This window comes from Botryllus schlosseri, chromosome 10 (assembly GCF_051294905.1).
Source record: "Botryllus schlosseri isolate E-star chromosome 10, Bs_hap1, whole genome shotgun sequence".
NCBI classification, from domain to species: Eukaryota; Metazoa; Chordata; class Ascidiacea; order Stolidobranchia; family Styelidae; genus Botryllus; species Botryllus schlosseri.
Window position 1 is genome coordinate 26,720,540 of NC_137245.1, and position 22,699 is coordinate 26,743,238.

Genomic DNA, 22,699 nt, shown 5'->3' on the forward strand with positions numbered 1-22,699 from the left:
AAATAACTGTAAGTGGTCTGTTACTGGTCTGTTACTGTTATCGACCAAAGAAATACGCTCAGGCATGGTCCAAACCTGACATCTGCGCAATATTTGTATCCAGACATACTCCGGGTCTGATATCTGCGTATCGTTTGGCGTCAGACATGCTGCGGACCTGATATCTATGCAGGAAACAGCGCCAGGTATGGTCCAGACCTGATATCTGCGCACTATTTGCATTCTGACATGCTCCGGAGCTGATATCTGCGCATTAAAAGAATCCAGGTATGGTCCAGTCCTGATATCTGCGCACTATTTGTATTCGGACATGCTCCGGAGCTGATATCTGCGCACCAAAAGAATCCAGGTATGGTCCAGACCTGATATCTGCGCACTGGTTGAGGCCAGATATTCTCCGGAGTTGATATCTGGGCACTGGTTAGGGCATTATATGCTCAATGCTCATGTATGAGCTGATATCTGCGCACCATTTGTATCCGGATATGCTCCGAAGGTGATATCGGCGCACCAAAAGAGCCCAGGTATGGTCCAGACCTGATATATGCCCACTGTTTTATCCGGACATGCTCCCGAGCTGATATCTACGCACAAAATTCCCCCAGGCATGGCCCGGACCTGATATGTGCGCACTATTTGTATGCGGACATGCTCCGAAGGTGATATCTGTGCACCAAAAGAGCCCAGGTATGGTCCAGACCTGATATCTGTACACTATTTTTATCCGGACATGCTCCAGAGCTTATATCTACGCACAAAATTCCCCCAGGCATGGTCCAGACCTGATATCTGCGCACTGAATCGTCCTAGACGTGCTTAAAACGTGATATCTGCACTCTAAACGAACCGAGACCTTCATATGACCTCGATGTCTGCGGTTTTTGGTGATATCTGCGATATCTGAGTATATCCACAATGATATCTGCGATATCTGCGATATCTGAGTATATCCACAGTAGTGATATCTGCGATATCTGCGATACCTGCGATATCTGCGATATCTGAGTATATCCACGGGGCCTATAAGTATACCAGTCAATCGACCTATAAACGCTAACTATAGCAATTATTACTCGAACATGGCTATGTGTACTGCGTAAAACTTATATGCTACTACTGTTCAGGTTCATACACATACTTCCTACGACCTAACTCGATTCAAACTTGCTTCATTTTCTGTACCTTGCAATAGCTTTACAACCCCGAACGAGTTATTAGTAGTCTCGTTTATAGTACAACTACATATGACTTTTATTTACTCAAGGCGTGTAGATATAACCTTCAGTTAGGATAGGCACGGTACATATTCAACATCGGTACATACAGTGTATACGTGACAAAAGAGCTTGGCGTTTATGTGAATGGGATGGCGCTAAAATATATATAATGAAGTAACAGGCCGCTGTTTGTACTGGGGATATCATCATAACTATGTCTCTTTGCGAGAAATATTTGAACCATATGCGTGAATTCTTTTGGGAGTACGACACAATACTGACGAACCGCGTTGCATAAAACAATGAATCGCACCTCATACAATGCAAGGCCTCTCAAGCTGGGGGCCGCGCAACGAAATTTGAGGTTTAGAGAAAGTAGGCCTATCGGCTACGGCAATTTCACACGAAGTAGGCACACTGTACAGAAACCTAGTGATCAGTACGACTATTAGAAAAAGACCGGTGGATCTCAACCGGGGGTCCGCGGAACATCCCAATTTGCAAAATGATTGATAACGTAAATTGTATTAATATTAAATTAGAGAAATCACGAGGCAGTTTCGCTTCATAACTGCTAAGAAGTCTGGACTCACATAAACAGAATGGGCGTCTGAAATGAGATATTCTGTCCAAAGTCATTATAACTAGAGCCCGACCGATATTGAATTTTTGGGCCGATACCGATAAAACCGATATCTGACACCTTCACCGATAACACCGATATATTCAGCCGATATTCAATTAAGGCGGAATCTACCTCAAAAAGCGCATTTTCAAAACTTCAGAGCATTTATAACACCTTTACAGCCATTGTCATACTTGAACATGAAATAAACTAGAAAGGCTGCTGGACACCTTGAAAGTGTAAGCTATATCAAATATAGCAATATTTCCAGTCTAGCGGTCAAGGATTATAGATTTCTTACTTCGTACCATCATATTATGACGTCACGGAATTTGCCGATATTTTTTAACCTCCAATGGCCGATACCGATGATTCTTTCAAAGTCAAATATCGACTCGATATTATCGGCGAACCGATAATCGGTCGGGCTCTAATTATAACTATGCCCAATTGCCAATAGCCTAAACATATTGCTGTTTGGAGATGTTTTGTTGGGGATTTGGACAAAATTTGTTTGCTAAAATCCATTTCCCCCGTGATATACATAACCACTATTACGGAATAACTTCAAGATGAGCTATGCTGGACGTTATATGTTCATTAAAAATCTGTTGCTCAATTTTGGTGACATGATATACGTCGCGATCATACCCAAAGGTGTCGTCTCGTCAGAAGTGTCACGCGTTATTATTACATTAGGGTTACCATACGTCCTCTTTTTTGACTTTTTTGAAAGTGTCCTCGGAGGACGCCCTTTTGTCCTCTTTTTGAGATTTTGTCCTCTTTTTTGAAAATTTAGGTCAGATTTAGAGCAATTTACGAGTGATATGCCGTAAAGTAGCACAGAAGTGACGCTCCGGCGGGTAAAAACGGTGATTTTAGCTCTGAGCGAAAAGATTACCTTTTTTTTGTTTGTTATTTTTTTAGTCATCCACCTAGCAAAGCGGAGAGAAAAACGGTATTTTGAGCTCTGAGCGGAAAGATGACCTTATTTTTTTAGTCAACCGATCACAAAGTGGGAAAAATTCACCGGTTTTTGAGAATTCTTCTCCGGATTTGCAAGTCTCAAATTTCTGAAAAAGTGTCCTCTTTTTATATTTCCAAAATACGGTAAGCCTACAATACACAAGACACAATGCGGTGCAATGAACAGATAGGAGAATGTCGAAACGACCAAATTCGGTCTATAAATCTAACATCCAGTTCTGCCTAGTTCCTTTCTTGTTTTTTTAGACGCTCTTAATTCCGTTGTTCTTTTCACTGGCTCGTTCTGCTCCCGGCCTATTTTTAACGCCGCCTCGTGGATCTCGGAAATGTATATCATATTAATTATAATAATATATTCCTGGTGATCTTATTTTTCAGATACTTCGTTGCAGCAGGAATTTTCAATTTATTACTGCGTGGCACAATGGCGCGGCACATCGTAACATACGGACTTGCTGTATATACCATCGCAGAATATCGGACACACAGCTCCTTTCACCGCACTGTTCATTACATTGTACTGTGTCTTGTATCGCATTGTGCATTGTGTGTGTCGTGATCGGATGAAAATATATTTAATTATTACGATTATTCTTCAGAAAAAGGATCATTCATTCCTTCGTCCGATGTCAGGGTAGAGGCCGAGGGTAGAGTGGGCAGAGCAGAAAAGAATTTGATCACGTGATCAATTTCATAGTCGGCTGCTTTTGGCATCATAACAAGGCCGGAGAAAAAATTGGCAGCTGACTCTTTCACGGTCGCTCGGTTTCGCTCGTATTTTATACGTAATTAGATTCAAATCTTCCACTGGCACCTTGATTGAATCGATTTTTTCGCGACATGAACGAACGAGAAGGCGAGGCAAGACCTCTAATATCAAGGAGATCACTCGACAACTTCGGCCGAGGGGCTCGTGAGTGCATTCTAAATGATTCCAATATCGATTTCGGACTTGGATAATTCTAGTTGTTTGATCAGAGTAATTAGAACGAAGCGCCGGTAATCTAATTCTAATAATTTTTTTAATGTATTTATGCTCTCATATGTAATTGTAATCGAATTTGTGATTTTCCTGAAAATGCTACAGCAAAACTGTAGTGCGAAACAAGCCAATCTTGCTCTACAGACATTTGCCATCAATCTTTTACAATGAACTCAGTAATATCAGTAATTTGAATCTAATTTTGTAAATAATGTGTGGCTATAATCCCAATTCTCAATCGAAAGCAGGCAGATTAATTGATTTTTCACAAATAGAGTATGCACGGCGGGTTACTTGGCTGCTGCACTGCAGGCAATGCAATCATCTGTATTATGTTTGAGTGCGTTTCGAAAGCGTGCTCTGGTCTGATGCACTTTTTGACTCGGATCTCAGCGTAGGCTATATGAGGCATCATTGTAATTCTGTTGAACGAGAGAGAAAATCTATCGATGGTCGATCAATCTAAAGCTGTAACAACAAAATTCACGATTTGAGCTGGCATACGTAAGCCTAATCGTATAATTTTGTATTTATTTGAAACATAACAATGTGTGGTAGTCTTGAGTGACTGGTGGCCAGTGGTCGTCAGTATAATTAACAGAAAATTGGGGTTATTGGTATTTTTCTACTAATGTTGAACATTTTTTTGCCAAAAATTATACAATTTGCATATTTATTTTTTTAAATAGAGCAATTTATCGCAAACAGCTCAGAATTTATAATTAGCGGTGTTATTGATTGCTATCGTCACACTAATTCCGAAAATCTAAATCTTGATAATGTGAGGGGACCTTAACTAGGATTACCCTGCGTCCTCCTTTAGGATGATTTGTCTTCCTTTTCAGCAAATAAAAATGTCCTCCGCGGAAGCCTGAATGTCCTTATATTTGGAAATTCGTCCTCCTTTACAGCTTTGACAGCTTGTCTAATGGACAGGGTAAACTAAAAAACGCCATAAATAAGGCAAAATATGTGATACGGACGTTCGAGTGGGTCATTCGGGAGTCAAGCCGGAGTGAAGACCTTTTTTTATTTTTAGTCAACACAACAACATTTTGTAGTAAAAATCTTAAAATCAGAAACTTATATGAATTGAAAAAACTGTCCTTTCCTGATTCCAAAATATAGTAATCTTACCTTAACCCCCTATAAATCTCCAATGTGAAATTCGGCATGGTTACATACAAGGACAGAGCAGTATAGAATGAATTGTAAAGTTTCAATGGCCAGCATCCAGCGCAGAACAAATACGTAGTTTCTACTGATGTAGCTGTATATATTTTCCTTGCATACCTTCAATTCTGGATATGTAGTATCTTCTTACTTAGCCTGCTTGTGAACAATGTTAGTGAGATATGAAATGCAAGTAACCGACTGAATAAACTACTCTTTTGGGTGTTTTTTTCTGTAAATCTGCGTTTAACAGGATCATTGCCTCGCCGACCATGAATATCACCGCACGTCCCTTAGTGTCAGTCTTAGATAACTATTATAAATAATTCTGGGTGGCTTGACGTGTACACATTTGCTATTCTGATTTGATACAAACTGATCGCAGAATTAGAATTATAGCTACACAATTTTTAGAAAATTAGGATAGTATTAGAATTTCTGACTTGGTGAAAACTTGGAAATTGTAGCTATACCGGTTATATTCTTTCAAATTAGACTAGAATTAGAATTATAGCTACTCAGCTTCTTTCAAATTAGATTAGAATTAGAGTTGTAGCTGCCAAATTTTGACGAAAAAATGGAAATTTAATCAAGTCCAGTTTGTATGTAAATCAGAAGCATTCTCATAAAGCAAGATAATAGCAAATGTCTGTACGGCAAGCTTGGTTCGTTTCGCATTAGTTATCCTGTAGCATTTCCAGGGAAAACAGAAATACGACATGAATTATGATTAGAACTGGGAAACATTTCACAAAATTGGTTTAACTTTGCTTCGATACGTACTGAACTTGATTTTTGTTGTTTTTCTTTATAATTTGGAATTCAATTCAATTATCGAGTTTTTGCGAATTCAGTACCGTAATTTTAATACTATAATCTAAGTTATGCTGAAAATTTGACTTTCCCATATATTTTACTATGTGTTGTTTGATTTGTCATAAGTCGCACTGTGCAGTAACATTATCAATACCAAATGCCATTTATTTTTCAGCACCAGGAGTTATACAGGATACGTCTTCGCGCAGCGGCTCAAGGACCAGCTCTATATCATCAAACCAAGCGTTCTCGTTCACAAACAACCGACCAACGAATTCGCCCGTGTTTCAAGGCGGCCAGGCTCGCATGGGGTCCTACCCCCAGCCTTTTCAAAACCCGCACCCCACTGATATGCTAACCGACAACCGATTGCAAAGATCGAGCCCGTCTGTGATTCGTAAACATTCGAAAGCTTCCATAACTCGTATTGACGGTGGATTTATTCTCGGAGAAAACGGAAGGCCTCCCAGCGGTGCCAGAATTCAAGACGAACCGAAGGTATGTTTCATTGTTCGGGCTTGACTTGGCCGACTAGATAATCCTATTTGTCCGATTGTAATCTGATTTGTGAAATGATGCTTCGTTCTAATTCTAATTTACGAAATGTTTCTATGTTCTAATTTTTATATATTAATCTACTTTCTGGTTTCCCTGAAAATGCTTCAGGAGAACTGTACGTTGCGAAACGTGCAGACATTTGCTATTATCGTGCTTATGAAAATGCTGATTTGATATGAACTTAACTTGTTCAAGTTTTCGCGAATTCAGTAATGACGATTCTAATGTAATTTGGAAAAAAAATGTTATGTAGGCCAAGCTACTATTGAAATTTTAATGTAATTTGGTAAAAAACTGACTCTAATTCAAATTCTAATCTAATCTGTAAAAAGCTGTGTAGCTTTGTAGCTATAATTCTAGTCTAATTCGGAATAAACTGTGTATAGCTATTCTATATCTAATTTACCTTAGAAAAGCTGAAAATTTGCTAGTTGTCCAACACATTTTTTCCAAATTCGATTACGATTAGAATTACTGTATACACGAAGACTTGACCATATGAAATCATGTGTTTCGCATTATATAGTTATCTTGTAGGATTTCCTGAAAAAAAAAACAGAATTAAGTTAAGATTTAGTAAGTATTTGAGCTTAGAAACATTTCACAAAATTAGATTAGAATTAGAAAGCCGGCATTTCGCTGTAACTAATCTAATTGTAGAACTAGAATTATCTAGTTGTCCAAGTCTGCTTGATCGACCATTTGTTCGTCGATAATATCGAGCCGATATCAAACTTTAATAGAAATATCGGTATCGGACATTAGAGATGAAAAAAATATCGTCAATTTTCATGACGTCAAACTGTCTAAATAAATGCTATCGAGTTTTGGAAATGCGCCTTAAGCTGGATGTCATATCTTCAGAATATTGGGTTTTATGTGATATATGTGGGGCTCTAATCACAATATGCTTATTTCGCTTTCAGAAAAAAATCGAGACCACGTTTGGACCGGCCTATTCGGCAATAACGACGGTCACAACAGGTTTGTAGAAATTCTATCATGTCGATAGCAGCAATATAGTGAGGTGATGAGTTGAGTAACGAAGAAATGCTTCTACATTTTATCAGTACTTGAGTAGGTTTTGCTCACCAGCACTCTACTTACTGCAGTGATTATGATGTTGCACTGCCTTTACAGGTGAAAGTATTGAAGTGGTTATGTTTGAGATGCTGAGCGAGATAGAATGTTTATTTTTTGGTATTAGTGTAAAGGGTTCATCCCTATTTGTTTGTGAAAGTCACGAAATCCCGTTTTTTCAAATAAACTAGACTTCAAAGTAAACGCATTTCTGGATCTGTTTATACAGTAGTTTTTGTCCACACATTAACATTAATAAATAGATTTTATACTCTGAATTCCAAGGAAATTTTCGTGGGCCGCTCAGAATCGCATCACGGGCCACACAATGCCTTGGCCTGCGCTTGAAGATGCCAGTGTATTGAATGAGCGTGTGTAGTACTCGCGTAATGATATTATGCATACTTGCACGCGCCGCTGCTCAAAGCGTTTACATATTTTGTCTGCATCATTGACACTTGCAAGCCAATTTACATACTTTTTGGGATCTGTCTGGGAAGCCGCTTAGCACAATGAGAGAACATAAACTATGCTACCCCGATGTGTCATCGAGTTATATTTGGTTTTGTTATTCTTGTTTATTCATTTCCAATCATCTTATTTGATATTGGAACTTTGAATCTTGACCTAATTAAAATGTGCCAGTCAGTTTTCAGGGGGCCGAGTAATATTATGGTACCGGTATGGGAACTTTTTGAGTATCTCATACCTTAACTTGTGCATTAATGCAACTTTTAATTGTAACTTCTGTTAAAATTACCGTAAGCGCAACTGTCTCACGGTTTTAGTGCAACAAATACGTGCCTTACTAACGAGAGTCTATGTGTATTTCAGATACTTACATTATCATGAGTTAATATTGATGATGCAAAGAAAATATTTTATCCGTGTTATGATTGTGAACAAATCTTATATCCATAGCAATTTTAAATACTCGGGAAATTACTATTATGATGATGTCTGTGTATGATTTAAATGTAAACAATTTCCAGAGTAAGTCAAGAAAACTGGTAAAAAATCGTGCTTTCGACTCATTTCAGACGAAGGAAACAAAGTTCAGTATCAACACAAGCGGTCGTCGGCTTCATCAATGTCAAGTTTTCGATCGCAAGGGGAACATGAGGAGGTAACAAAGGCTACAGTTCCAATTCTAATATAATTTGGAAAAAAGAGCTCTAGTTATACTTTAAATTCAACTTTAATTTGAACCCTGTGTAGCTACAGTTCTAATTGTAATATAATCTGAAAAGCTAAAAATATTCTAGTTGTCCAAGAATCCTTGGTCTCGATTCTCAACTCTCCACAGCGAACCAAGTAGATTTTGAAGTGATGATTTTGAATATTCGATTTTCCTGAGCTGTGATGGCATTATGCAAGTAGTTCTGTATTGAGATTTTAGTAAGATGTAGATCATGTAGTGAGCTTTTTGCTAATGTATGAATCATTTGTTATTTTGTAGACTCACAGGTCTGTCAGTAACCATGGAAGTCTTCAAAGCCATCACAGCGAGTCAGCGCCGACATTTGGTCACATTTCTAGGACCAATTCTGTGTTGTCATCTTCGTCAACCTTGTCGGGATTATCGTACAGATCACCACAGCCTGAAGACGACGTGAGTATATAATATGTTCTAATTGGTGCCTGTGAACGAAATAGATATTCTATAGCAGGGGGTTCTCTACCTTTTTGTCTTCGCGGACACGTTTTAATTCTAATTTAGCTCAATTCTTCTTAGCTCTTCTGTCTTGTGCAAATTTTAACTGTAGGCTAGCGATAAACAACAAAAAATGACTTTTCTTGAAAATAACATCATACTGTTGTTGTTTTGGAATACCGTAGTGGTTTTGTATATCACAGGGTAAAATAGATTTTGCCAACATTTTGAAGCTACTCAACTCTCCTATTTCAATTCTTGTTATGTCGATACTTTGAAGGACGTTGATCCAGGGTTGTGACCAAGTCGCAAGGTTCCGAGTCACAAGTCAATCTCACCGTTATAGTTTTGACTCGAGTCATTTTCAATTCACCACCGAGTCAAGTCCGAGTCTAAGTCAGATAGTAGAGGGTCGAGCCCGAGTCATAGTGTTTTGACCCGAGTCTAAGTCATTTATGTTCAGTATTCAGCTCAATCTGGTTCAACCCACTTTTTTCATGTTGAAAAATTTGGATAATCACCAAACTATTTACGGTGACCAACTCTTTAATTAGTTATTATAAGTGTGCCCACCGTAAATACTATTTTATTCAAACCCAAATTTTTCGACGGCAATAACTCCGCTTCTGCTGGTTGGAATTGAGTCAAATTTGGTGAACATCGTTTCTAAAGACAACCTAACACTTTCATGGGATGAACAAAAAATTTTCAATTTTTTTGTTATTTATTTTTATATATTGAATAGAAACTTTCTTCTCCTGTAGCAATGCGTCTACTGGCTGGAATTGAACCAAATTTGGTGTGTAGGCTCAAATTAGGTAAGCTAACAATTTTATCAAGCAGCCTGTACAATTTGAGAAAAAAGTCATTTTTGAACACCCGTAATGCACAATGACTTGCGTACAATTCGAGTCGATTCCAAAATTTCGATTCATTTTAGGCATTTGAAAAAATGACTCGAGTCATGTCGAGTCGCCAAATAATCGCGACTCGAGTTGGACTCACAACCGAAATCGAAATTTTCATTGCTTTTTATTTTACAGGCCCCTTTAGTGTTTGCCGAGCCTCCGCCCAACCAACTGCTATGCAAGATATGCAACAGGGTGTACAAGGTACCCATTATCATGTCGTGCGGGCACACATATTGCAAGCCGTGCACCATGTCCGTGGATAAATGCCCCGTCGACGGCAAAGGGATGACTCCGGTAAATAGTAATTTTTTATTCGAATATTTGTCTAATTTGTGCCGAAATGCCATGCACTAAAATTTACCAGATTTGTGCATTTTTGGAAGGTTGAAGGTTTGAAAAATGTTGCACTGATCAGACTTGGTCAACCAGGTGATTCTAGAATGAGAAGTGAGAGTGACAAGTGTCTGACTTCTTTTGCAATATTCAGTTCTCTTAATTAATATGAGAGCATACAAATGATATTAGGATTAAATTATCTAGTTTTCCAAGTCTGTTTAGTGCTTTTCTATTTTCTCTGGAAGATTTTCGCACCTCATTGGGTTAATTTGGAACTATCGCCTAATGCGGTCATGTTAGTTTTTGCCTTGTTTGAGAAATGCTGTTTTTCTTGGTAAGTCTTGTGTTCTCTGCAATGGGTTAATCGGTTTTTGTCATTGTCATGTGACAACTCTCATCGGTGGCCTTACCTATGACATAACAAGTTAATCTAACTGGTTCTCTTCAAGCTTGGGAATTATTGTGTCATTCCGTGATTCATAACTTATAGAATGAGATCATTTTCTTTTGTAGTCAGTGGGCGGTAAACATAGGCCTTTAGGCAATGTGCTTTTGAGAGTTGTTATTTAAATTTTGATACTCCAGTCTCAGGTGATCTCATGATAAGAGACATTGTAATATGACTTAATTATTTAGCCTACCATTTTTGCGATTGCATTTGCATGATTGTTGATATACAATGTTCTTTCCAATTCTCTACTAGTTGCTGACGTCCTGACGATTAACCCTGCTAAGTGTCAGCCGAAAATATCCGGTTTCATTTCAATCTAAGTATGCTTTTCAATTGTATATTGAGTTGTGTACCTCCAAGAAGGTCTACGGATGTTTTTGTTTTGAAAATAATTAGATAGAGGTCGTCTGTTGCTGTACTCTCGAACTTTCTGTGCTGGATGCAAATTTTCGATTAAGCCGTGATCTCATACCAAGTTATTGCTCACGCGTTGCAAGGCTGCAATGATGCTGCGTGATGACAAACGGCTCAAATTGTCACAAGAAATGAACTCGTAAAAGTGATTCACAAATTGTAACTTGTGAATTTCCAAGCTTTTGACTTGGGATGCGTTACTGTTAGAATAACTCTATTGCATATGAATGATGAAGATACAATCAATATGTGTAGTTGCAAATTCACTGTCTTTACAATAAAATTGTATGGTTGGCCCAAAAAAAAACGCAGCACACCTCCTTTTGGCTCAATTCCATCCAATGGAAACGGAAGGTATTGGTGTTAAAAATTTTTTGATTTTGAATAACGGTATAGGGTGGATCTATCTTTTATGATAAATAATTTAAGAATTACCCACTGTTAGTGTTCAAATCCAAAATTTTGAATAGCGATAACTTTGCTTCTATTAGTTGGAATTAAGCCTAGTTTTCCATGCATCAATTTTTTAGATATGTTTACAATTTCGTGGGGTTTCCAGTAGAATCTTAAAATATTTTTTTCATTTTTTACAATACATTAAAAACTTTCTCACTCCAATAGCTTCGCTTCTTCTGTGGGTCGCAATTGAACAAAACTGGCTATGCATGATATTTTTAGACATATCAACATTTCATGGTGTTACCAGTGAAATCTGGAAACATTTTTAATATTTTTTAGTGAGAAATTCAAAATTTTTTCATTCCGATAGCTTTGCTTCCACGGGTTGAAATTGAGCCAAATTTGGCGTGTAGCTATTTGTAGCCAACCTAATTTGATCAAATGCGCAATAAATGTTATTTTGAACAGCGCTGCTTCCGATTCGATGGTGGAAATGTGTTTTCTCAATACTATGCTGTTTTTCTTTCCTAGCAGCGTAGTGAATTGATTTTTTTCTTCAGATCCTGGAAAACATTGCGGTCGCGGAGCAGGCCGGCTCATTATTTATTCACTGCCGATACGGGCTGAAGCCTTCCGATACGTTGGGGGAATTCGAGGTCGACAGCAAGGGATGTCCTTTCACGATTAGATTAGGGGAACGAAGGTACGTGAATCATTAATGGATGTGTTTTACTCGGGGAGATCTATGCGGATACGTTCTAATTCTATTTGTATTGGAAATTCTGGATGTGATTCATCGGAAAACATCAGCCTACACTGCAGAGACATAATCTCCGGAAGGGCTGTTCAAAAATAACTGGGATTCACTGATTAAACTGCTAGGTTGCCTGAAAAACGCAAGGCATCAACTTTTGCTCGATTTCAACTGGTAGATGTGAACGCACAGGAGTTTGAAAATTTATTATGAAAATATTTTTGGAAAATTCCGAATTTTACTGTAAACCCCATGAAATTGTTAAGTTGTTGTAAATAACGATGCTTACCAATTTTTGCTCACTCCAATTGACAAGCAAAATAACCTGGAAACTCGGATAACTTCGCTTTGTCGAAAATATGCTGTGCTACCTTTTAATACAGCTATTTAAATATGTTTTTTTTGCCCGTGCATGATGACAATTTCACTAACGAGCGTGACACAAACGGCCAAACCCAAAACTACATTTTTTATTACAAAGTCCAAAGTGTTTAAACCGAGTGATTTTACATCAAAAACTGTTTGGGTAGATGGGAGATGTTTGAAAACATAAGCCCAAGGTTGTCTTCAGCAGGGTTGTAACCAAGTCACAAGGCTCGCCCTGCTGCACTGGATGCAGTGATGGTGTTTTTGAAAAAAAACTGAATTTTTTGAATTTGAATTTTTGAATTTGAATTTTTTTTCCAGGAAACACGAACTGGACTGCGAGTTCGCGCAGGTGAACTGTCCCAACAACCCCGCCTGTCCGGTCATGCTGAAAAAGCATCTCTCCGAGCATCTGGACGTCTGCAAGCACATGAGATGTCCCAACTGCAAATTCGGGTTAGTCTGTTTTTTTTTTATGGTTTTCCACTCAAAAATGACTACGGTTATTGAAACTCGTTTTGAGTATTCAGCAGAGTGGGTCATGAAGTACTGTTACTTAACCTACTTTCGCCACTTACCCAAGTAGTTTTAAAATACTTCCATTAATGCTTGAAGCATTTTTTGGCAAAAGCATATAATTTTTGCAATTTGAATTTTGGAAAGGTACCGTAGTAAGAAGTTTTGAGGCGAGTTTGATCACTTTTACGAATGAATTGTCATGGCAACCACAGGACCAAGTCACAAGGCTCCAAGTCAAAAGTCAATCTCACTTTTGTAGTTCTTACTCGAGTCAAGTCGAGTCATTTTCAATTCGCCTCCGAGTCAAGTCCGAGTCAGCTCCTAGAGGGTCGAGTCCAAGTCATTGTGTTCACTGTCTATAAAATGGCTCGCATTCATGATATAGTTATTTGTCTCAGTCTGGACAGTTTCTGGCCCTATTTTCCAAGTATCAGGACTGATAAACGAAATGCCATAATGTGGTGACTTTACTGTTCTTCGAAGTTACAATGAAATGACTGTCTTGGCCGTCCTAGTCTCGAGTCATATGACTTGGTTCGAGTCATGCACAATAGCTCGAGTGCCAGTCGAGTCACTAAAAAATTGTGACTCGAGTCATTGCCAAATGTAGTTTTGAAGATTCAGCCCATTTCTGGCGTCATTAGTGATTTCGCAGGTATGCAGCTTACAATTACAAAAGTAGGCCCTCATTGCCAACCTTTCAATATCCACTTCTACTTGTAATCCAGTGGAAATTCCCTAGCTACTTTACCTTGAATTACTTCTACTGATTCGCAACCCGAGTACTTTCGCACCGCTGGCAGTGTGTTTATAATTGGTGACTTTTTCGCGCTGAATGTATAATGCGACCCTCGACCAAAGCTACTTTTTGAGACTACTTCCATGGGCCCTTTCAGACATTCGCTTGCTGGTTTCGCTTGGCGTAGTTCGTCTTTGAAATTGCTGAGCACTTCTACTTGTAATTCAAGGTGTCATTTGTACTTCTACTTTAGCAGCAGCGGTGAATTCTTTGCTAAATCGACTCCGTGTTACGCGCAGGTGTCAGTTTGTCGGAGACAAGACCGGCCTTCAGTCTCACGAAGCTTCTTGCAAGTACGAGATGGTCAAAGATTTCCTCCAAGTCACGGAAGACAGAATCGTGGAACTGAGTTTGGCGATGAGGAGGCGGGATGAAGAGAACAGCTTTTTAAGGTGATTCTTGGGGTGTTGCTATTTCGTTAAAGAATCGACCAATTCTAAAGATTGCGTTTGTGCCAGACTTTTACAATTAGACAAGTGCTGGTAATCTAATTCTAAGCTAATTTGTGAAATGTTTTTCTGTCCCAATTTTTAATTCAAAGCTAATTTGTGGGATGTTTCTTTGCTATAATTCTAATTGTAATCTATTTGTGAAATGTTTCTTTGCACCAATTCTAGTCTAATCTATAAAATGTTTCTATGATCTAATTCTAATCGAGTTTGTGAATGGTTTCTTTGCTCTAATTTCAAATCTAATCTACTATGTAAATTGTTTCTATGGTCTCATTTCAATTCTTACCTAATTTATGTTTTTTCTGAACATGCTACAGGATACAGCTACTGTATAGTACGAAACCAGCCAAGCTTTCTGTACAAACATTTACTGTTGTCATAAGAGTAAAACTATGATTTGATATGAACTTAATTAAATTTCCAAGTTTTCTTGAAATCACTAATTTAATCGTATTGTAATTCGGAACAAACCGTGTAGCAACACTTCTAATTCTAATCTAATTTGGAAAAGCTGAGAAGTTTGTGGTTGTCTGACTCTGAATAGTAAATCGTATCGCCAAATGTGATTCGATTATTAGCTTCGGTTATTCGAAATTTCATACCGGTGACGTCATATTTTGTGATACGAGTTTTCCAATTCTCTACGAGTTGCTGACCATTACCCCTGACGAGTGTCAGCCGAAAATATTCTGGTTCATTTCAACATCAATATATTATTCAATCGTATATTGGAGTTTGCATTTCCAAGAAGTTTTTTCTCACAATGCTAAACACCGTGTCCTATGCTTTCCAGGTCGATGCTTTCAAGAACGGCGGACAGGGTCGACGAACTCGAAAAGGCTACAGAATTAAAACTAGGTACTTGACATGACATGTTATACTTTTGACTGTGTAGCCACTCGAGTAAAAGTAGAAGTAATGCCGTAAATTTCGACTCGTCAAGTAAGTAGTTTTGTAAAGTGGATTTTGGCTAGAGGTCATGTACCTTTGGTGGTCAATCGGAATTTGCTGCATTTGAAATTGCAAGATGTATCTTTGCGATTGCGACTAACAGGGCTACAATGATTTTTTAATGACTCGACTTGACTCGATTAATTTTTTCAAATGCTTAAAATAACTCTACTGGACTCGAGTCGATTTCTGTATTGACTCGACTTGGACTCGTGTCATTGCACATGACTCGAGCCAAGTCATACGACTCGAGACTCAGACGGGCAAGACCCACATTTCATTGTGATTTCGAAGAATAGTAAAGTAACCGCACTATTGCGAACCATTCGATATCACCCAACAGAGTTATAAAAAGTGGGTCTAACAAGACTTTAACTGGAAACTGAGCAGTCAACACAATGACTTGGACTCGAACTCGAGTCATAATATCATGACTCGAACTCGACTCTCTGCTCGCCCACTTGAACTCTCAGACTTGACTCAGTAGTGAATTGAAAATGACTCGACTTGACTCGAGTCAAAACTATGAAAGTGAGTCTGACTTGGTTACAACCCTGCTGACGTCATCTTCGAATTTCAGAGAAACTCACGCAGAACCAGAGCAAGCTCTCGGACGATATCAGGCAAATGCGTCAAGACACGGCCATCGTCACCAACGAGCTACAGCAGCTGAACACGAAACTCAACATGGGTGCTGGCATAGGAAGTGAGTTAGTCGTTGTGGAATGAAATATTGATACTGCATATGCTATGATTAGGATGATTATTTTTTGACATGTCAAAATGAGTCAAAATTTTGTCGAAATTGTTGCGTTAGGTCGAAAAATTGTCAAAATTGTGTGCGAATTTTTTTAGAAGCCGAATTGTCAGTGTGTGTATATCGCAATCTTGTGCGTGTTTTAATCTGTTATCAAATAATGTAGCAAAGTATCTCTAGTTGTAATACAACGAATTTCGAATTTTCGTACAATATTGCGTAACTTAAACTACTTGTGTTTTTCGTAATCAAAAATTTTGTAAAAAAGTTTTTGATAGAAAAATGTCAATTTTTAGAGCAACATTTATTGTTTTTATGGACAAAAATAACCGCATTTGTCATGAATATGGCCGGTCATTTATGTTGCATACGATTATGAAATATTACATACATGTTATTTCCATTGCCAGTGTTTGACCCGCAGCAAATCTTCAAGTGCAAAGGAACATTCGTGGGCCACGGCGGCCCGGTCTGGTGCCTTTACGTCCACGGGGACTTGCTGTTCAGTGGCTCTTCGGACAAGAATATCAAGGTGATGTTGTCGTAGCCATAACCAGAAGTGGCCTTTAGTTTTTCAAGGCCAAAACTAGGCCTGGGATATGCGCTTTTTCGATTAATTCCACTTTTACTCGATAGTTTTCGGGTTTTTAAGCAAAACTAGGCCTTGAATGCGTACTTTTTCACACTCTCAGAAATTTCTATTTATACTCGGTACGCAGTTTTTATGGTAATTTCGCTCGTTAATTCAATGCAAACTCATCTCAAAGCCGCTTACTACAAGTGTGCAGAGTAGAAGTAATTTTGCCTGATAAACTGTTGTGCGTATGCAGGGATTGTCATCAAGTCACAAGGTGCTGAGTCACGAGTCAATTTGACTTGGCTTATAGTTTTGACTCGAGTCGAGTCTTTTTCAATTCAACGCCGACTGACCGACTTCAACTAACTTTTTTTGAAATTCTCGGGTGATATCGAATGTCTCGCATTCATAATACACCAATTTTGTCACTTTTAATATGTTTTTCCAAGTATTGGTCCTGATACACGAGAGTTGTATCAAGTCATACAGAATGTCTTGAGTCATATGACATAAGTCGAGTCACTCAAGTTGAGTCGAGTCACAACAGCAATGTTCAAAATAGAAGCCCTCTTTTACTGACCGCCAGAAATTTCTCTTTTCAGGTGTGGGACACAGCGAACAATTACAAATGTCAGAAGACTTTGGAAGGCCACGACGGAATTGTCTTGGCCATCACGGCTAAAGGATCGAATCTGTACAGCGGGTCCGCCGATAACAAAATCAAGGTGAACACTGCTTGATCGTGGTGGTCATTAGTTTGCAGTTGAATATTTTGCGTTATTGGCAGGTTTGGGACATTAACTTGTTGGAAGAAGTGAATACAGTGGAGGCCCACGAGAACGCGGTGTGCACTTTGGTCTGCGCGGGCGACTATCTCTTTAGTGGGTCCCTCAAGAACATAAAGGTAATGCGGAGATAATTTTGATAGTTTAGAGCTTGTATTTGTCAGTGTAATATCAAAACAATATTGAAAGAAATATCTTTATCTGCTATTAGAGGTAAAAACATATTGGTAATTATCACAGATAGTAGGAATTCAGAGAACTTTAATCTGAGACTACCGTAATTTTCCATGTATGATCCGCGAAATTTTCACGATTTTTTGCCCTAAAATCGTGGGGTGCGTATTATACATGGGAACAACACGCTTGAAAAAAATCTCCCTCGATATAAAACTTGAAATCACACCTTTCTTCATGTTTGTTTCCAATCGCGCATCACTTTCAGCCATCGTGCCCAGTAATTCGTATTATCAGTGTAACGCGCTACCAATTAGCAAAAAGGGTGTTGCCAATTAACGAGAGTCGTCTGCGCAGCACGCAATCTCCTGCTGAGTTGGTTTGCTGTTTGTACGCGAGCGAAATTAGGGCATTCATTGATTGCTGAACGCGCGCGCGTCAATCCTCGCTAATTCATCGACAGGCCATGTGCGCAAAATATAATCGCTAGCGTAATCAGTCGCACCTCCAACAGGCTTGGTGTGCACGACATAACTGTTGGCCTGAGTAATCGCATCTGACCTTATGCGCAAGATGTCGCGCCGCCGGTCTCGCAGGCTTTGGCTGCTATCTACTCTTGTTTAGAGACTAAGCCGTTAATTGCATAATGATTAGCGATGGTTATGTCATGATTGTTCCACAGTAACATCGCGTACTAAAACACAGCTATTCATGTACTGCGAATGCAGTGTGTGTACTGTACATGGTACAGGCTTTTCCCCTGAATTTGCATGTCATTTTTAGGGTGCGTATTATACATGATTCTATACCAATACCGAGAAAACCATTACCGAGAACGGACATTACCGAGAATACCATTACCGAGAATGGTCATTACCGAGAATGGACACCACCGAGAATGGACATTACCGAGAATGGCCAATGTCAAGAATATAGCTTACTGGGACTGACGTTGTCGAGAAATTGATACCTGAGCATCGATACCGAATGTGGCAACGCCGTGATGCACTCACACGACCTGTGCATATGCATAACATGCCTGCATTGCATATATTGCATTCTCGGTAATGTCCATTCTCGGTGGTGTCCATTCTCGGTGGTGTCCATTCTCGGTAATGGCATTCTCGGTAATGGTTTTCTCGGTATTGTCCGGACACCATTATACATGGGGGCGTACTATACTTGTAAAATTACGGTATTTGCCGGGGAATATTGATATTTCTAATAGCTTGCAGGCGTCCAGATACAGCCTTTCTTGGATATTTCATGTTACTGCATAGCAATCGATGTAATGCTGTTCAAATAAATGCTCCGAAGCTTTGGAAGATAATTCTGATCTAATTTCTATTTTTCTTGAAAATGCTACAGGAGAACGGCATTGTGTGAAACGAGCCACGCTTGCTGTGAATACATTTGCTATTCTCGCTATTCTAATTCGAAACTACGTTGGAATAACCTGTGTAGCTATAATTCTAATCTTGTTTCGAAAAGCTGAAAATTTTCTTATTGTTGAACTTAGTCTGACTCCAAACTCAAGCCCCCGGTGATAGTCGTAATTTGGGTCACGAGATTTCACTGTTCTGAATTTTTTCCTCAAATTGGTCTCCTAAAACACGTGTTGGGTGTCCACTGACGTATTGTATTGTTTCAGGTGTGGAAAATGGACGGCTCAAATTTGAGTCTGTACCGGGAACTGACAGGGCTGAACCACTGGGTCAGGGCGCTGGTCGCGTCTCAAAATTACGTCTTCAGCGGCAGCTACCAGACAGTGATGGTCAGTGGTTAGCCGGGAATGTCGTCGAGATTTCTCTATTTAGATGTGTCGATCATTTTTATCAGGTTTGGGACGTGAGAACGCTCGAATGCATGCACGTTTTGGAGACGTCTGGCGGCAGCGTGTATTCCATCGCCGTTACGAACCATCATATCTTGTGCGGTACTTACGAAAACGTGATTCACGTGAGACAAATTTTGTGTTCTATTGTTAGTGACCGACCGTATAGTGTGATGGACACTAGGGGTGTTCAAAAATGACTTTTTTCTCAAATCGTACTGGCTACTTGATAAAATGGTTTGGTTACCCAATTCATGCCTACACATCAAATTTGGTTCAATTCCAACTAGTGAAAGCGGAGTTATTGCCATCGAAAAATTTGGATTCGAATAAGATAGTATTTACGGTGACCAATTTTTTAAATATTGAATATAATAAGTTTCCCTGGTAAATACTATTTTATTCGAATCCAAATTTTTCGACGGCAATAACTCCGCTTCCACTGGTTGGAATTGAGCCAAATTTGGTGTGTAGGCTTAAATTAGGTAACCTAACCATTTTATCAAGTAGCCAGTACGATTTGAGAAAAAAAGTCATTTTTGAACACCCCTAATGGACACGAAGAGGCATCTTGCAATTATGAAAATGGTCACCTCCAGTTTACTACTGCAAATTTTCTTTTTAGAAAATTTCATTTTCTACTTCTACATAAACTAGTTTTAATACCGAAAATGGCTACTTCCGCTTTTACTTCAGTAGTGCTGCCTACTACCTCGGCCACCACTGTTATGAGAGTGACCGCATTTTGTGATTCCGCTTTTTCAAATGGCAGGTTTGGCAAGTGAAAAATTTCGACCAGGTGGCCACCCTTACCGGTCACGTGGGCACTATCTACGCCCTGGCTGTTCTCTCCACGCCGGACCAGACCAAGGTTTTCAGCGCTTCCTACGACAGGTCTCTACGGGTGAGTTTTCTTACTGGCACCTACGTAAAGGGATGAACTCGGAGATCAGAATTGTGCAAACTTCTGGTCTGGTTGGTTGATTGTCTGCTGTTTTTTTTTTCGGTGCTTCTAGTTCTAGTTTTTTCAAAATGAGTAGTTCTAGTTCTAGTTATGCATGTTGAAAAGTGAGTGGTTATAAATTCTAGTTCTTATTTTAATTGCGCAGTTTAAAAGCAGAGTAGTTCTAGTTCTAATTGCGCATTTTGAAAAGTAAGTAGTTCTATTTCTAATTGCTCGTTTGGAAAAATTAGTAGTTTGCACAAGTCCGATTGTTGATATGCAATATTATTTTCAATTCTCTGCTAGTTGCTGACGATTACCCCTGATGAGTGTCAGCCAAAAATATTCGGATTTCTTTCAATATGATTATACTATTCAATAGTTTATTAATTATGACTTTGGACTTGGTTTTGAATCAAAAATCTGACACTGCATTTGAACTGTGACACTTTCGATAACAGCAGATTCAAAAACCATTTTCTTCCCAGGTTTGGAGCATGGACAATATGATCTGTACTCAAACGCTACTGCGCCACCAAGGCAGCGTCACCTGTCTGGCTGTGTCGAGGGGTAGAGTGTTCTCCGGGGCTGTAGACTCTACGGTCAAAGTCTGGCAGTGAGCAGAGCTTGTGGCACTTGACAAATGGCAAAATGAAGTCTACGATGATACATCTACGATACTGGCGTACGTCAAGGTGGCCAGTGCGATGGGGCCTGCCAAATTTCCAAAAGTGTGGCCTGTCTTAAAGCCTAATGTGGCCTAGTGCACGCCCACGATGGATGGAAAATTTGAAATTTTTAGAGGGGTGAAATTTTTTTCATGAATCGATTGTTAATGCAGACGAAAACTGACAATGTGACATTGCTTGAGAATTTGAAAAAATTTTGGCGATAGAAATTTTATTCCATATTTTCAATCCATTATTACACAGTAGGAAACTGATTAGGCAATTTAGGCAATGGTATTTCAGTATTTCACCCCATGTCTACCCTGTGTCAGCACCCCTGTCTCAACGGTACTTCCAAACACTCTACAGCAGTGGTTCGCACTATTATGAATGCCTGCTCACAAAAGAAATTTAAGTTGATATAAAACAAAATTTTCACTTGTTAACTGCGATGGATGTGCTTGTTTATACAAACATATACAACTGAAACAAGTTTGCATCGTCCAAAAGCCGTCTCTATTGTTTACAGCTTTTAATCTCGGTCAAATCAGATAAGCCATGCTCACGTAGCCATGTAAATTGCAATATGATTTTGATTGCTTTTGCACCAATCGTGGATTAGGATTTGGAATTTGCATTTTGAATGAAATGTTTCTTTCTGTAATGTTGAATCGCCACGTATTTTTGCCCCTTCGCATTTGCTGCTCTCTTCCAATTGGCAAACAAAATGAATCTGCCTATTAATAAGTTTTCCCGATCAATTTTCAACGTTAACCTTGTTCCTTTTTCTAGCCTACACTCGTGGATCAAAAATATATATGTTTTACGAATAATTGAGCGACCAATCAAGTTTCTATTTCCTCGTAAATTTTACTTTTTGTAGCGCTCGCAAACTAAATAAATTCTTCTTTCACGCTATTGCGACAAATTGAATACAGCTTTGGGTTCGATTGTTTATGGTGGGCTAGATATGTTGTAGTTTTTGATGTGTCAGGGAACAGTTACTTCGCCAAGAGCTCAGCTAGTTCTTCAAACGGTATGAAACTGAACTGACTTTTTCATTTGAGCCACTTCACCTGTAGCATCTATAAAACCTGGCCACCAGACTTGAACAACTAAATAATTCTAGTCTAATTAGAGCAAAATGCCAATATAATTCTATTCTAATTTTTCAAATGATTGCACTTGTTGGTTTGTTTGATGTTTGTTTCAATGCTCCAGTCCCGAAGGCTGGCTAGTATGTTCATTTAGAAGATGTTGCTTGTATTTCGACTTGAATGCTTCATTCTCGACGACTGTCGGATAGCCGGCGAGATGCTGTTCCGCTATTGGGGTCCGGCATACTTGATAGAGCAATGCGTTTTCTTGTATTCAGTCCTGATCACATGGTAGTTGTTCTTTGTTGACGCGCGTGTGCTGTACTTGTGCGCTTTTGTCTCCGAGGTGAAGTAGTCGTTGAAATTTGAGGGACATATTGACCGCAATGGAACTGATACATAAACTTGGCAATTTCTAGC

The 22,699-nt window shown here is 39.0% G+C and overlaps 1 protein-coding gene across 1 annotated transcript; it reads left to right on the forward strand.

Moving 5' to 3' along the window:
* The first annotated feature begins 3,529 nt into the window (after positions 1-3,529).
* Positions 3,530-22,100, forward strand: LOC145447700 (E3 ubiquitin-protein ligase TRAF7-like). The gene is made up of 18 exons (XM_080325951.1): positions 3,530-3,742; positions 5,976-6,298; positions 7,285-7,342; positions 8,479-8,564; positions 8,898-9,050; positions 10,136-10,297; positions 12,164-12,306; positions 13,045-13,179; positions 14,281-14,433; positions 15,287-15,351; positions 16,025-16,150; positions 16,612-16,733; positions 17,381-17,503; positions 17,566-17,682; positions 19,389-19,511; positions 19,577-19,696; positions 20,344-20,475; positions 21,003-22,100. The coding sequence occupies exons 1-18, from the start codon at positions 3,670-3,672 to the stop codon at positions 21,132-21,134; spliced, it is 2,346 nt and encodes a 781-aa protein (XP_080182077.1). The 5' UTR covers positions 3,530-3,669; the 3' UTR covers positions 21,135-22,100.
* Positions 22,101-22,699: the final 599 nt, after the last annotated feature.